Source organism: Bombina bombina, chromosome 12, assembly GCF_027579735.1.
Source record: "Bombina bombina isolate aBomBom1 chromosome 12, aBomBom1.pri, whole genome shotgun sequence".
Taxonomy (NCBI): Eukaryota; Metazoa; Chordata; class Amphibia; order Anura; family Bombinatoridae; genus Bombina; species Bombina bombina.
Genome location: NC_069510.1, coordinates 130161980 through 130179928, shown reverse-complemented (window position 1 = coordinate 130179928; position 17949 = coordinate 130161980). Strand labels below are relative to the sequence as shown.

Genomic DNA, 17949 nt, shown 5'->3' with positions numbered 1-17949 from the left:
GGGATTTTTATATAAAATGTTTAGCTACCAGTAATGAAACAACTTTGCAAGACACTTTCATAATTTATTTTTCCCCTTTTCATGTAATTTAGCACTGAAAATTGTTTCTAATTCCCAGAATTCCCCAGAAGGGAAAATGCACCCTGCTCAATTCTTAAGGCTAATCCTGCTACATATATGTCCCTATCTGGCTTTATCAGATAACAACTGCTAAACAATGCATTTTATATTGACATTATGACAGTGACTAGCCTTGTTGTCTGCTTTTTAAAGCCCCAATTGGCTCCAAATAAGGCAAATGGTGGGTCGTTTTGCTACTGAAAAACATCTGAAGTAAAAAAGAATGCTTATTTGAAAAATAAACACAACAGAACTCACTTGCAAGGTGTTAACTGTCCCTTTAAAGTGATGGTAAACATAAGATAGTAGCACAATAAATTCTGTATCTTTATATATACTGTATATGTATATATATATATATATATATATGTACATATGTATCTGTCAAGAGAAATCCATATAGTATATGCACAAAAGACTGTTATTCCTTCTGATGTATATATATATTTCTTTTTAACCCCCCCACCTTCCTCATCTCGATCCTCTCTTTTTTTTTCTTGAAGTAAGATTTTTACCTCTCAGCCAATGGCCTTGCTAGCCACAGGGCTCGCATAAATAGAAGAAACCCTGACATTGTTGCTCATGTGCTCTGATTACCTAGAATTCTTCAGTATTCACACGTGCGCATTTTCTTCCAAAGGAGATTTCTTTTACGTCACTGAAAAAAAATTGATTCTGAATCCCTCTTTACAAGTTATAGTTAGGGAACTTGATAACAGTACGTGTTTTACAATAGAATGTTGATGTTTGAAAGCACCCATACTTGCGTGCTAACCCGAATCCCATAAGTCCCTTATTCTTATAACTCCTAACCTGCCGCATAGCCCACCACAAAGTAACCCACTCCACTATTAACCCCTAAAACACCACAACCCCCACCACAAAGTAAGCCACTACCCTATTAACCCCTAAACCACCCTACCCCCACATCACAAAATATCCCATTACTCTATCAACCCCTAAGACACAACCCCCACCACAAAATACCCACTAACATCTAAACCCCCTAACCAGCTAACCCCTTAACCTAACACCTCCCTGAGTTAAACCAAAAACACTAATAGTACCACAAAAAAAGAAACTACATTTATCTGAAAAAAAAACAAAAACAACTAACCTTACTTTAAAAATAAAAAAACATAACCGTAACTGAAAAATTAAATAACCTAACCGTACAGAAAAAAAACTTTTTTTTTTTTTGGGTAGCAATTCTTTTCTTTTAAAGGTACTTTTAGTTTTTTGTTTCCAGGTAAGTATTATTTTGGGGGTAACTTAGGGGATTAGTGTTTAGTTGTTAGTGAGTATTTTGCAGTGGGGGTTGTAGCAGTTTATGAGGTTAATAGAGTAGTGGGGTATTTTGCGATGTGGTGGTTTAGGGGTTAATAGTGTAATGGGGTATTTTCCAGTGGGGTTGTAGTGATTTAGGGGTTAATAGTGTAGAAGAGTAGTTTGCCCTGTGGGGGTGTGGCGGTTTAGGGGTTAATAGTGTCAAGGCATAGTTTACCATGGGCTTGTGGTGGTTCAGGGGTCAATAGTGTAGAGGGGTAGTTGCGATGTGGGGGTGTGGTGGTTTAGGGGTTAATAGTGTCAAGGCATAGTTTACCATGGGTTTGTGGTGCTTTACGGGTTAATAGTGTAGAGGGGTAGTTTGCGATGTGGGGGTGTAGCGGTTTAACAGTTATTAGAGTAGTTTAGTGCAATTGTTTCCTCAGGCCAAACTCTTTAAAAAGTTTGAGCATTAAATGCGATTGTGGTCGAGCGATCACATTTACTTTCAACTTGTATATAGGAACGGACATTGCCACTCAACGCCGCCCCAAATTACTGCGAGTTTGCGCAAACTAATTGGCTGTAATTTAAACATCACGCAACTTGTAATATGGATTTGAGCGTAAAGAACTGTCCCATAATGTGCATTATAAGGGGAATTTCCACAATAAACTTTCAAGCAGCCAGCTCTCTAAATAAACAATGAAACTTGTAATTAATTGTATGTACGGTATATATGTGTGTGTATATATATGAATAATGCAGTTTGGTTTAGCTCTTTACCCTGGGACTTTTTATAATGATAAAATTTGTGATTACTTTAAGCAAAAAAGAAAAAACGGTTGGGTCTTCGTGTATTTGTATGAAAATGATTTTGATTCAGGTGTAACTGCATGAATAAGACATGAATCCAGATGCGCTTGTATGAACAAGTTAGATTTAGCAGCATCCAGGTGTGTTTAGAGAGCGGCTGATATTTCTATACAAATAATAGTTACTATTTATGTTTATTTTACAAATAATAAGTAGTTTAACCGCGCTGCTGCTCCAGCCCAGGAAGGCTAAATAACAACAGGAGGAATAAGCAGGCGCTGTGCATGCTGGGTAAGCAGACTTGGCTCACATTAGTCCCCTCTTTTAATTCTAGTCCTCCAGTTCATAGATGATCAGGGCTCTGCCATCTGCAACAGGAACTTAATGCGAATACAAGCAGAGATTCTGATTCTAAGCGCAGAATGAGCAGGTCAATCTTTAAATCAATATCATGCATTTAGAATAGGCCGTTGGTGACATGGGGTCCCCATCCGTGTGCTTGTTAACAGCTGTGTGTGCTCCTGATCCGTACTTGGCAATCAGCAGGACAATGACTTAGACTTCAGGATCTTTGGGTTTGTTGCCTCCTTATGATGGGATCTTGGTTTTAGCCATTAACTGCACCGTGTTACACATTCTGTTTTACTGAGTAATTGAACGTGTTCCTGTACGTCGCTGATTTAAATCTCAGCTCTCTAACTCATTTTGCTGGTTTTGGATCTGCTTTGTGTTTTCCAAGACTCCAGCCACAGTCTTCACCTTTATGAGCAGTATTTGTTCACAGGCACTATTAAATGAAGCATTATATGATTACTATTGGTTATTACTGAGTTACCTTTTGGGGGGCACCAGGGCCCTCTGTTAAGTAGGTTTGCTACTGGGCGAGACGTGAAAATGTTCACCTACGCTAGTGTGTATTGCTTAGAACATACGTTTTTCCTCATTGTTATTCCACTATATTGAACAGTTTAGCTTGTAATATCGTAGTCACACTCATTTAATAAGACGCCTGGTACAGTGCGACCATGATATTAGAAGTAAACACATTCAGTAAAGCTACAGGATTGTAGCAGCTAAATACATACAATGTTAAAAAGGATGTCTCTTTTTTAAAAACACAGAGTATTGTAAACTGAAAAACTTGTAGTTACTGTCTTCAGCCGGATGTTAATATCTCTTTACCCCTTACGGACCAGCGAAGAGCCCTGTACGTCGCTGGTCTTTCTATGGAGCTTGACCGTGCTATTCCAGGAGGCCTACTGGGGGGGGGGGGGGGGGCGGAGTCATAATAGCGCACGACCCACGCTATTACAGTCCGAAAAACACTTATAGGGTCTGTTATGGTCATTAAGGGGTTAAACTAAATCTTGTTCCTAAAAAGTAAAAATATACCAAAAACTAAAATGAAATTTAAATAATAGTATTATTATTAAATTATTTTACTTTATACAGTATATATATATATATATATATACACACACACACACTGTATTTATACAGTATACAACAGAAGTGAGTGCACCCCTGCACAATATCACTTACATTTCAAATGATTCTAAATGTTATCACCTTATGGTAAATTCTTTTTCCCCTGCATTGTACGCTTAAAAACTTTATTAAAAGCTGACGACAACAGCAGCAGCTTGTGGGATACAATCTTTCATTTGCTTTATCACCTCCAGCCAATAACAAAGAGAGAGATGAAATCCAACATTTGTTTCTTTCATAATTCAGAGAGAGCCGCGATTTGAAACAACTTTCTAATTTACTTCTATTATCTAGTTTGTTAGAAAGCAGGGATGTATGCTTAGGAGCCGGACAATTTCTGGCGCACTATATGGCAGCAGTTTTGCAAGAATATTATCTATTTGCAAGAGCATTAGATGGCAGCACTATTGTCTGCCATGTAGTCCCCCAGATGTCTACCTAGGTATCTCTTAAACACAGAATATTAAGGGAACAAAGCAATTTAAAAAAAAATAAAAAAAGTAAAATTGGAAAAAAAAATAAAAATACGTTCTGTTTGAATCACAAAATACATTTTTGTTTTTTTCTATCCCTTTAAATCATTTAAGAGTTAAAGCAGGCTGTGTAGGTTTTGCTATAGGCTCAGGATGACAAGATTCATGATCAGTTAATACAAATGACAGTGACATAACAGCTTGTGTAATATTCCTGCTGAGAATCCCATCAGGTTTTATACATCAGACCTGTATCTTCCATCTGTCATCCCCACAAACATACCTCGTCTAGAGGTCTTGATCATTCAGCAGATGAGGAAAAGTATAAGGCTGATAACCAGAAACCACAGTCATGAGGAACTAATGTGTGCAAGTTAAAGGAATAGAAACGCGCGCAGGTGCATCTCAATGTGAAATAGAAGCAGTTTTACAATATAATTCCATTAGCAAAAATGATTCTAGTAAAGTTATTACTGTTTTTCTGAGGCATACGCACATATCCTGTGAGGGCCGTGCACCAGTAGTTACACACCACACCTTCTCAGGGGGTCAGCTGTAACTTGTGTGACACAAATGACATCTTCAGTAACAATGCACAGCACAGTCAACTCTGTGACCAAGCATAGTGTATGAATACTGGTGCATGGACTCTCACAGGATATGTGCGTATGTTACAGAAAAACAACAATATGACAAACGCTTAGAATTAAAATCAAATGAGAAACGAATGGAAGATTCTGTACAACGTAACGTTACTTAGAGAAGCTGCACACAGCTACTACAGGACTAGGTAAAGGGATACGAAACTCAAAACCTTCATGGTTCAGACAGAGAAAGCAATTTTAAGTAACTTTACAATTTACTTCTATTGTCAAATTTATATTTTTCTCTTGCTATTGTTTGTTTAAAAGCTCAGGAGCAGCAGTGGTGATAGTTTATGATTGGTGGCTACACTCATATGCCTCTTGTCATTGGTTAACCAGATTAGTTCATCTAGCTCCCAGTACTGTATTGCTTTGCAGGGGTTAAAAACATTCTTATATGCCAACAACAGACCAATAATACAATGTTATTACACATCAGAATATGTTCTTTTTGCCATTTACTCCATTTGGGGGAGCAATAAAGACTACAAATTACAGGGCGCAGTAGAAGAGCATGCACAAGTCGGGGTAGACTCTAGTATTACAGTACTATTTCCTCTAGGCACATGTTAGTATAAACACATTCTTTAATACTTGAACAGAGCTATTGGACTTCAGTAGATGATAAAAATTGTATTCAATATACTCAGTGGCTCATTTTCCAGAATTCTTTTCACTACCTCTAAGCAGTATGGTTCAGTTAAACCACTTAAAGCAGACAATATCTTGCTACAAGCACCGAGGTGCTGAAGGATACTCTCGTCAGCTTTGTAAGGTGACACAATACACAGCTATACGCTGAGATCAGCCTTACTCACCTCACTTCCTTATAGGAACATAAGGGCATATCTCTGTGTGGCACAAATCCCAGAATCTGTCTCACAAGAGCAACTTGTACCAAGTTGACAACCTATTTCCTGCTCTGGTTACAAATACCTTCCAGATGGATTCAGATACTGATAGAGCCAGTTGGCTGCCTTACATTAAACGCATTCTGAGTAAGAAATCGAGGGATATGATAACCATCTTACAATGTCACTGATTCAGAGGGTCTAATGAGAGGTGGTTTTGCAAAACCGGACTTCAGTGAGGACTATAATTACATCTACACACTGATCGGTCTCCTGTTATTGTGTAACTTATGACAGATTTTTGTGTATTTATTGCAGCAATTTATAAACTTATTATTAAGGTGTTGGGTCATTTCGGACTCTTCCGTTTTATAATCTCAGAACTTGCTGCTGACCTTTTCACCCTATGGAGTAGATTTATCATACCCGGGCGTACATGATTCGCTATAGCGAGTCATGTCCGCCCCGCATCACTCTTAAGACCGCTGCTTCTTAACTCCTGTTTCCGGAAACAGCTGCATATAGCAGCATTCAGGAGTTAGTAAATTGGCCCCTAAGGGTCTACTGATTAACAGACTCATAGACTTATGGATTTTACAGTTTAACCTTGATCACTAGATTATTTTAATGGCAGTAATTGATTAATCTCATGAAATCAGACTAGTTTTTTATAACTGGACTGCAGCAGTCCTGGCTAAACCTTCTGCTTGGCACACCTGTATCTCAGCATACTCAGTTTTATCTGATTCTCTTTGTTCTTCACAGACAACCAGCCTATAGTGTCTATCCTAGAAACATTACGGTAATGCCTCAGATCAGACATCACTGAATTATTTATGGCCCTAAAACAACCTGCCTTGTACACGAACTATCATTATTATACTGTTTCCTATGGTTGGAATACAAATATCCAGGTTTGCACAGATATTTGTGTATTAGAGTTCTCTCATAATAAATATGGTCGGCAGAAAGTGCCTAATGCCTCAGCAACATTAAGCATTTGTTTTCCTCACAAATAACGAATGCCGAATATATGCAGATGCCTAGTGGCTACACACATATGCCTCTTGACATTGGTGCATCAGATGTGTCCAGCTAGCTCCCAGTAGTGCATTGTTGCTTGAAATGTTTAGGCACTTTGTTCATAGATATACAGTATCTCACAAAAGTGAGTACACCCCTCACATTTTTGTAAATATTTTATTATATCTTTTCATGTGACAACACTGAAGAAATGACACTTTGCTACATTGTAAAGTAGTGAGTGTACAGCCTGTATAACAGTGTAAATATTTTATTATATCTTTTCATGTAATAACACTGAAGAAATGACACTTTGCTACAATGTAAAGTAGTGAGTGTACAGCCTGTATAACAGTGTAAGTTTGTTGTCCCCTCAAAATAACTCAATACACAGCCATTAATGTCTAAACTGTTGGCAACAAAAGTGAGTACACCCCTAAGTGGAAATGTCCAAATTGGGCCCAAAGTGTCAATATTTTGTGTGGCCACCATTATTTTCCAGCACTGACTTAACCCTCTTGGGCATGGAGTTCACCAGAGCTTCACAGGTTGCCACTGGCGTCCTCTTCCACTCTTCCATGACGACATCACGGATCGCTCCCCCACCTTCCATTTGAAGATGCCCCACAAATGCTTAATAGGGTTTAGGTCTCGAGACATGCTTGGCCAGTCCATCACCTTTACCCTCAGCTTCTTTAGCAAGGCAGTGGTCGTCTTGGAGATGTGTTTGGGGTCATTATCATGTTGGAATAATGCCCTGCGGCCCAGTCTCCAAAGGGAGGGGATCATGCTCTGCTTCAATATGTCAAAGTACATGTTGGCATTCATGGTTCCCTCAATGAATTGTAGCTCCCCAGTGCCGGCAGCACTCATGCAGGACCAGACCATGACAGTCCCACTACCATGCTTGAATGTAGACAAGACACACTTGTCTTTGTACTTCTCACCTGGTTGCCTCCACACATGCTTGACACCATCGGAACCAAATAAGTTTATCTTGGTCTCGTCGGACCACAGGACATGGTTCCAGTAATACATGTCCTTAGTCTGCTTGTCTTCAGCAAACTGTTTGCAGGCTTTCTTGTGCATCATCTTTAGAAGAGGCTTCCTTCTGGGACAGCCATGCAGACCAATTTGATGCAGTTTGCGGCGTATGGTCTGAGCGCTGACAGGCTGACACCCCCACCCCTCCAACCTCTGCAGCAATGTTGGCAGCACTCATACGTCTATTTCCCAAAGACAACCTCTGGATATGACGCTGAGCATGTGCACTCAACTTCTTTGGTCGACCATGGCGAGACATGTTCTGAGTGGAACCTGTACTGTGAAACCGCTGTATGGTCTTGCCCACTGTGCTGCCGCACAGTTTCAGGGTCTTGGCAATCTTCTTATAGCCTAGGCCATCTTTATGTAGAGCAACAATTCTTTTTCTCAGATCCTCAGAGAGTTCTTTGCCATGAGGTGCCAAGTTGAACTTCCAGTGACCAGTATGAGAGAGTGTGAGAGTGTTAACACCAAATTTAACACACCTGCTCCCCATTCACACCTGAGACCTTGTAACACTAACGAGTCACATGACACCGGGGAGGGAAAATGGCTAATTGGGCCCAATTTGGACATTTCCACTTAGGGGTGTACTCACTTTTGTTTCCAATGGTTTAGACATTAATGACTGTGTGTTGAGTTATTTTGAGAGGACAGCAAATTCACACTGTTATACAGGCTGTACGCTCACTACTTTACATTGTAGCAAAGTGTCATTTCTTCAGTGTTGTCACATGAAAAGATATAATAAAAACATAATTTATGTAAGAACTTACCTGATAAATTCATTTCTTTCATATTAGCAAGAGTCCATGAGCTAGTGACGTATGGGATATACATTCCTACCAGGAGGGGCAAAGTTTCCCAAACCTTAAAATGCCTATAAATACACCCCTCACCACACCCACAATTCAGTTTAACGAATAGCCAAGAAGTGGGGTGATAAGAAAAAAGTGCGAAAGCATATAAAATAAGGAATTGGAATAATTGTGCTTTATACAAAAAAATCATAACCACCACAAAAAAGGGCGGGCCTCATGGACTCTTGCTAATATGAAAGAAATGAATTTATCAGGTAAGTTCTTACATAAATTATGTTTTCTTTCATGTAATTAGCAAGAGTCCATGAGCTAGTGACGTATGGGATAATGACTACCCAAGATGTGGATCTTTCCACACAAGAGTCACTAGAGAGGGAGGGATAAAATAAAGACAGCCAATTCCTGCTGAAAATAATCCACACCCAAAATAAAGTTTAATGAAAAAACATAAGCAGAAGATTCAAACTGAAACCGCTGCCTGAAGTACTTTTCTACCAAAAACTGCTTCAGAAGAAGAAAATACAACAAAATGGTAGAATTTGGTAAAAGTATGCAAAGAGGACCAAGTTGCCGCTTTGCAAATCTGATCAACCGAAGCTTCATTCTTAAATGTCCAGGAAGTAGAAACTGACCTAGTAGAATGAGCTGTAATCTTATGAGGCGGAGTCTTACCCGACTCAACATAGGCAAGATGAATTAAAGATTTCAACCAAGATGCCAAAGAAATGGCAGAAGTTTTCTGGCCTTTCTAAAACCGGAAAAGATAACAAATAAACTAGAAGTCTTTCGGAAAGACTTAGTAGCTTCAACATAATATTTCAAAGCTCTAACAACATCCAAAGAATGCAACGATTTCTCCTTAGAATTCTTAGGATTAGGACATAATGAAGGAACCACAATGTCTCTACTAATGTTGTTGGAATTCACAACTTTAGGTAAAAATTCAAAAGAAGTTCGCAACACCGCCTTATCCTGATGAAAAATCAGAAAAGGAGACTCACAAGAAAGAGCAGATAATTCAGAAACTCTTCTGGCAGAAGAGATGGCCAAAAGGAACAAAACTTTCCAAGAAAGTAATTTAATATCCAATGAATGCATAGGTTCAAATGGAGGAGCTTGAAGAGCCCCCAGAACCAAATTCAAACTCCAAGGAGGAGAAATTGACTTAATGACAGGCTTTATACGAACCAAAGCTTGTACAAAACAATGAATATCAGGAAGAATAGCAATCTTTCTGTGAAAAAGAACAGAAAGAGCAGAGATTTGACCTTTCAAGGAACTTGCGGACAAACCCTTATCTAAACCATCCTGAAGAAACTGTAATATTCTCGGTATTCTAAAAGAATGCCAAGAAAAATGATGAGAAAGACACCAAGAAATATAAGTCTTCCAGACTCTATAATATATCTCTCTGGATACAGATTTACGAGCCTGTAACATAGTATTAATCACAGAGTCAGAGAAACCTCTTTGACCAAGAATCAAGCGTTCAATCTCCATACCTTTAAATTTAAGGATTTCAGAACCTGATGGAAAAAAAGGACCTTGAGACAAAAGGTCTGGTCTTAACGGAAGAGTCCACGGTTGGCAAGAGGCCATCCGGACAAGATCCGCATACCAAAACCTGTGAGGCCATGCCGGAGCTACCAGCAGAACAAACGAGCATTCCTTCAGAATCTTGGAGATTACTCTTGGAAGAAGAACTAGAGGCGGAAAGATATAGGCAGGATGATACTTCCAAGGAAGTGATAATGCATCCACTGCCTCCGCCTGAGGATCCCGGGATCTGGACAGATACCTGGGAAGTTTCTTGTTTAGATGAGAAGCCATCAGATCTATTTCTGGAAGTTCCCACATTTGAACAATCTGAAGAAATACCTCTGGGTGAAGAGACCATTCGCCCGGATGCAACGTTTGGCGACTGAGATAATCCGCTTTCCAATTGTCCATACCTGGGATATGAACCGCAGAGATTAGACAGGAGCTGGATTCCGCCCAAACCAAAATTCGAGATACTTCTTTCATAGCCAGAGGACTGTGAGTCCCTCCTTGATGATTGATGTATGCCACAGTTGTGACATTGTCTATCTGAAAACAAATGAACAACTCTCTCTTCAGAAGAGGCCAAGACTGAAGAGCTCTGAAAATTGCACGGAGTTCCAAAATATTGATCGGAAATCTCACCTCCTGAGATTCCCAAACCCCTTGTGCCGTCAGATACCCCCACACAGCTCCCCAACCTGTAAGACTTGCATCTGTTGAGATTATAGTCCAGGTCGGAAGAACAAAGAAGCCCCCTGAACTAAACGATGGTGATCTGTCCACCATATCAGAGAGTGTCGTAAAATCGGTTTAAAGATATTAATTGAGATATCTTTGAGTAATCCCTGCACCAATGGTTCAGCATACAGAGCTGAAGAGGTCGCATGTGAAAACGAGCAAAGGAGATCGCATCTGATGCGGCAGTCCTAAGACCCAACATTTCCATGCATAAGGCTACCAAAGGGAATGATTGTGACTGAAGGTTTTGACAAGCTGATATCAATGTTAAACTTCTCTTGTCTGACAAGGACAGAGTCATAGACACTGAATTTATCTAGAAACCTAAAAAGGTTACCCTTGTCTGAGGAATCAATGAACTGATTGGTAAATTGATCCTCCAACCATGAACTTGAAGAAACAACACAAGTCGATTCGTATGAGATTCTTCGAAAATGAGAAGACTGAGCAAGTACCAAGATATCGTCCAAATAAGGAAATACCAAAACCCTATTCTCTGATTACAGAAAGAAGGGCACCGAGAACCTTTGAAAAAAATTCTTGGAACTGAGGCTAGGCCAAACGGTAGAGCCACAAAACTGGTAATGCTTGTCTAAAAAGAGAATCTCAGACACTAAAAGTGATCTGGATGAATCGGAATATGCAGATACACATCCTGTAAATCTATTGTAGACATATAATGCCCTTGCTAAACAAAAGGCAGGATAGTCCTACAGTAACCATCTTGAATGTTGGTATCCTAACATAACGATTCAATAATGATAGATCCGGAACTGGTCTGAAGGAATTGACCTTCTTTGGTACAATGAAGAGATAAAATAAAACCCCAGCCCCTGTTCCAGAACTGGAACTGGCATAAATACTCCAGCCAACTCTAGATCTGAAACACATTTCAGAAATGCTGAGCCTTTGCTGTGTTAACTGGGACACGGGAAAGAAAAGAATCTCTTAGCAGGAGGCCTTAACTTGAAGCCAATTCTGTACCTTTCTGAAACAATGTTTCTGAAACCAGAGATTAAGAACGGAATTGATCCAAATTTCTTTGAAGAAAACGTAATCTGCCCCATACCAGCTGAGCTGGAATAAGGGCCGCACCTTCATAGGTACTTAGGAGCTGGCTATAGGTTTCTATAAGGCTTGGATATATTCCAAACTGGAAATAGTTTCCAAACTGATACCGCTCCTGAGGATGAAGGATCAGGCTTTTGTTCCTTGTTGTGAGGAAAGGAACGAAAAATTATTATTTACCCTGGAAAGAAAGGGAAAGCAAAGTTGACTTAGAAAACATGTCAGCATTCCAAGTTTAATCTATAAAGCTTTTCTAGCTAAAATAGCTAGAGACATATACCTGACATCAACTCTAATGATATCAAAAGATGGTATCACCAATAAAATTATTAGCATGTTATAGAATAATAATAATGCTATAAAATTATGATCTGTTACTTGTTGCGCTAAAGCTTCTAACCAAAAAGTTGAAGCTGCAGCAACAACCGCTAAAAATATAGCAGGTCTAAGAAGATTACCTGAACATAAGAAAGCTTTTCTTAGAAAGGATTCAATTTTCCTATCTAAAGGATCCTTAAATGAAGTACTATCTGCCGTAGGAATAGTAGTACATTAGCAGGAGTAGAGACAGCCCCATAACCTTAGGGATTTTTGTCCCAAAAAACTCTAATCTGTCAGATGGCACAGGATATAATTTGCTTAAACGTCTAGAAGGAGTAAATAAATTACCCAAATTATTCCATTCCCTGGAAATTACTTCAGAAATAGCATCAGGGAGATAAAACACTTCTGGAATAACTACAGGAGATTCAAAAACCTTATTTAAACGTTTACATTTAGTATCAAGAGGACCAGAATCCTCTATTTCTAATGCAAATAACACTTCTTTAAGTAAAGAACGAATAAATTCCATCTTGAACAAATACAAAGATTTATCAGCATCAACCTCTGAGACAGAAACCTCTGAACCAGGAGAACCATTATCAGTATCAGAACGATGATGTTCATTTAAAAATTCATCTGAAAAAAGAGAAGTTTTAAAAGACTTTTATGTATACTAGAAGGAGAAATAACAGACATAGCCTTCTTAATGGATTTAAAAAATAAAATCTCTTATGTTATCAGGAACACTCTGAAAATTAGATGTTGACGGAACAGCAACAGGTAATGTAACAGTACTAAAGGAAATTTTATCTGCATTAATAAGTTTGACATGACATGCAATACAAATAACAGCTGGAGAAACAGATACCAAAAGTTTATAGCAGATACACTTAGCTTGGTAGCTCCAGCACTGTGCAGTGATTTTCCTGAAGTATCTTCTGACTCAGTTGCAACGTGGAACATCTTGCAATATGTAAAAGAAAAAAAAACAACATATAAAGCAAAATTGATCAAATTCCTTAAATGACAGTTTCAGGAATGGGAAAAAAATGCCAGTGAACAAGCTTCTAGCAACCAGAAGCAATAAATAATGAGACTTAAATAATGTGGAGACAAAAATGACGCCCATATTTTTTAGCGCCAAAAAAGACGCCCACATTATTTGGCGCCTAAATGCTTTTGGCGCCAAAAATGACGCCACATCCGGAACGCCGACATTTTTGACGCAAAAAAACGTCAAAAAATGACGCAACTTCCGGCGACACGTATGACGCCGTAAACAGAAAAAAAAAATTCGCCAAAAAAGTCTGCGCCAAGAATGACGCAATAAAATGAAGCATTTTCTGCCCCCGCGAGCCTAACAGCCCACAGGGAAAAAGTCAAATTTTTTAAGGTAAGAAAAAATGATTGAAACAAATGCATTTATCCCAAATATGAAACTGACTGTCTGAAAAATAAGGAATGTTGAACATTCTGAGTCAAGGCAAATAAATGTTTGAATACATATATTTAGAACTTTATAAATAAAAGTGCCCAACCATAGCTTAGAGTGTCACAGAAAATAAGATTTACTTACCCCAGGACACTCATCTACATGTTTGTAGAAAGCCAAACCAGTACTGAAACGAGAATCAGCAGAGGTAATGGTATATATAAGAGTATATCGTCGATCTGAAAAGGGAGGTAAGAGATGAATCTCTACGACCGATAACAGAGAACCTATGAAATAGACCCCGTAGAAGGAGATCACTGCATTCAAATAGGCAATACTCTCCTCACATCCCTCTGACATTCACTGCACGCTGAGAGGAAAACCGGGCTCCAACTTGCTGCGGAGCGCATATCAACGTAGAATCTAGCACAAACTTACTTCACCACCTCCATCGGAGGCAAAGTTTGTAAAAACTGAATTGTGGGTGTGGTGAGGGGTGTATTTATAGGCATTTTAAGGTTTGGGAAACTTTGCCCCTCCTGGTAGGAATGTATATCCCATACGTCACTAGCTCATGGACTCTTGCTAATTACATGAAAGAAATATTTACACAAATGTGAGAGGTGTATTCACTTTTGTGAGATACTGTATCTGCAAGCAATAGCGCTAACACATTAAAAGCTATCATAACTGATCTGGTTAATATTCAAATGCCAATCTGAGTAGTATAAACGGAGATTCCCTCTTATAGCCTGTGTTAAAGACAATGTCTAGTTGTATGTAAGTTAAAGGGACAGTCTACTCCAGAATTGTTATTGTTTAAAAATATAGATAATCCCTTTACTACCAATTCCCCAGTTTTGCATAACTGAGTTATATTAATATATTTTTACCTTGTATCTAATCCTCTGCAGACCGCCCCCTTATTGTAGTTATTTTGACAGACTTGTATTTTAGCCAATCAGTGCTAACTCCTAGGTAACTCCCCGTGCATGAGCACAATGTTATTTATATGGCACACGTTAACTAACACCCTCTAGCTGAGAAAAACTGTCAAAATGCCCTGAGATAACAGGCGGCCTTCAAGGGCTTAGAAATTAGCATATGAGCCTTCCTAGGTTTAGCTTTCAACAAAATATAAAAAGAGAACAAAGACATTTTGATGATAAAAGTAAATTAAAGTTGTTTAAAAGTGAATGCCCTATCTGAATCATGATTTTCATTTTGACTAGACTGTCCCTTTAAAACAAGTCTACCCAGGTACATTTCTTCAAGTTGACTACATAGAATCAAACCAGAAAAAAATCATTTGAGATCAGGACAGAAACAAATTATGGAATTAGAGAAACTCTTTTAGCCTAGATGTAACATAAAACAGTCTACTTAAAGGGACATGAAACCCAAAATCTTTCTTTCATGATTTAGGTAGAACGTACAATTTTAAACAACTTTCCAGTTTAATTCTATTATCAAATTTGCTTCATTCTCTTGGCATGATTTGTTAAAGGAGCAGTAATGCACTACTGGCTTCTAACTGAATACATGGGTGAGCCAATGACAATCAATATATATTGGCAGCTAGAACCTAGGTTATTTGCTGCTCCTGAGCTTTCCTAGATAAACCTTTCAGCAAAAGGATAACGAGATAAGGAAGAAAATTAAATAATAGAAGTAATTTGGAAAGTTGTTTAAAATTGTATTCTCTATCTGAATCATGCATGCCTAATTATTACTTTACCGCCCCTTTAACACAGGTCAGTATGGCTTCTTTGTGTTTTAAATGGAATAAAACTACTTCAAACTATTTCCTGCTTACCAAAGGTCCCTATTTCTTGTAACCCTAATAGCCCCCGACTGAGAGTTATTCTGAGTGTGAGGAATTATAGGAAGTTCTGTATTTAGATGTTGTATAAGCCACCATGTTTATTTTTCTATTTCAATATATGCTTTGTGGGAGGACTCCTAGACACATAATATATGAACCTATCAGTTCTCTAATTAATAAATCTGGGCAGTATTGTTGTAAGGTTGATTGCAGAAGTGATATAAATACAGAATTATCTCCAAGAGACACCACTTAGGACCCTAAGCAAGTCAGGAGATCTGGAAGATTATTATAAGAGGTCTCCTCTGGGAAAAACAAAAATCAACAGTCTATGCATAACACAGCTTTGTCTGTAACAAATGCAGCTTTACAGAATGTACAACATCTCTGTAGAAAACTTGTTAAAGGGACAGGAAATCCAAAAACTTTCTTTCATGATTAAGATAGAACATCCAATTTTAAACAACTTTCCAATGTACTTCTATTATCAAATTTGCTTCATTATCTTGTTATCCTTTCTGGAAGGAACAGCACAGCACTACTGGCAGCTAGCTGAATACATCTAGTTAGCCAATCACAAGAGACAAGTGTGTGCAGGCACCAATCAGCAGCAGCTTCCACAAGTGTAGGATATATGCGTATTCTATTTCAACAAGGGATACCAAGAGAACGAAGCACATTTGTAAATAGAAGTGAATTTAAAAGTATCTTAAAATGACATACTCTACTTGACTCATGCAAGCTTCATTTTAACTTCCCCATCCCTTTAACATCATCTGCAGGGATAACAAACATACCAGACCCTCTTCCAACCAAAGGTAAGAAAACACTAAAACAAACAGGGGTGGGGATATGGATAACTGAGCTCTAAGCTTTGGTGCAGTCATCTGCAAACACCATGCTGTAAACTAAAATAAAGTTACACGCATCTAACAAACACCACATAGATAATGTCTAACGTCTCACAATACCTGTCTCCCTGTAGGTCCTGGGAGCCATAATACAGGTAGTAAAACTGCTAATAAATACTACACAGACAATCCTGTACAAAGATTAGTACACTGCATCTAAATAGTATTCATCAAAGAACAAAACAACAGGCTAAAGACTGGCAAAAAGAAAAAAATGGAGGCATATATGCATAAAAACTCATTGTCACCACAGTTATCATAAATAAGTGAGATCTGCAATGCAATTCCTAAGGTGTATTCTAGAACAGAACTAGACTAGAAACACAATGCATGTTGGCACCAAGTGGGGAGTGAGTGACCCGCAAACAGTCTACAGTTCCTCTAGGGAATCGCCAGGGAAAACTGTATTTAATTGTTCCATGCATTAATAGATCCTTTTTCATCCACTGCCGGCATAACAGAGCTCCAGCTACGCGTAGATTTCTCAAACTTAATAGAAAGTGAACAGACTCAAACAAATGGGGGGGGGGGTGTATATAGCCACCATTACTAGGTAATGACCACTGGTGCTGTTACAGAATGCACATGGGGCTATTTGGCTGCAAGAGTATCAGAGTAAGTGTGTGTCATCTCCAAAAAGTGCTGCCTAACTCAGCACAAAAACATACGGCTGACACAGATCCCTCCTGTTTGTTTTGTGTTCGCACCTCATGCTGCAAAAGCACAGCATACAGAGGCTGAATTATCACACAGTGCCTGCAGCTTTAAGGGAATTAGATTCCAGGTAACCTGAAATATTCATTCTTGGCACTCTCCTCAGCAGCTGTCATTCAACTATCCAATAGGGGAGGGAATATCTCAACACCAGAGATATCAGAATTGGACATCAGATTTGATTGCAAAACATCATAACCCAGGTGGCCCCCTGGAACTGCATGCTGACTTTAACCCCTTACTTATCCATAAACAAAACTATAAAACCTGTACCATAATAACAGATCTCATAAGCCATTATGTTTGTACTGCTGGCCAGGAGATGACACAGATAATCATTAGAAAGACATTAGACCTTTCATATCACTTGGATGTAGGCACTGCTGGGCAATGATTCTACTTGTTATGTGGCTGCCAAGATGTCTTTGACATAAAACTGTACTGTTGCCTCAAAGCGGTTGGTGCTGTATCAATTACTGTTACAGCAGGCTGCGTTTGTTTGTGATTGTCAGTCATCGAAAAGCAAATTAGATTATTGCATTACCATGAGTCAGGCTTAATAGAAGCAGTGTTCCACACCTTGGTTTTATAGCATCTATTATTGCGATCAATTTAATTTTTTTATGCAGCTGACGGTTTGCTTGTGCTGTTAACTCTTCCAGGTACAAAGACAAGCCGAGGTTTTATTGCTCCTTATTTATAGCTGTTTGCATCCCAATTATTTGTGTGTTTTACTGTTCAAGCAATAGATTTAGCCTCCAATCACTGAGGCATGCTCAACAAATTCTTCAATTATCTCAATGGTAAATTCAATATAATAATGGGCTGGAAACTGTATAGTAAGTACTG

At 38.7% G+C, this 17949-nt stretch overlaps 1 protein-coding gene across 1 annotated transcript in view; it reads left to right on the top strand.

Moving 5' to 3' along the window:
• Positions 1–5498: 5498 nt before the first annotated feature.
• Positions 5499–17949, top strand: part of QRFP (pyroglutamylated RFamide peptide) — a 29448-nt gene continuing 16997 nt past the window's right edge. The window contains exon 1 of the mRNA XM_053695483.1: positions 5499–5582. Within this exon, the coding sequence (XP_053551458.1) occupies positions 5499–5582 (84 nt within the window). The remainder of the gene's footprint in view (positions 5583–17949) is intronic.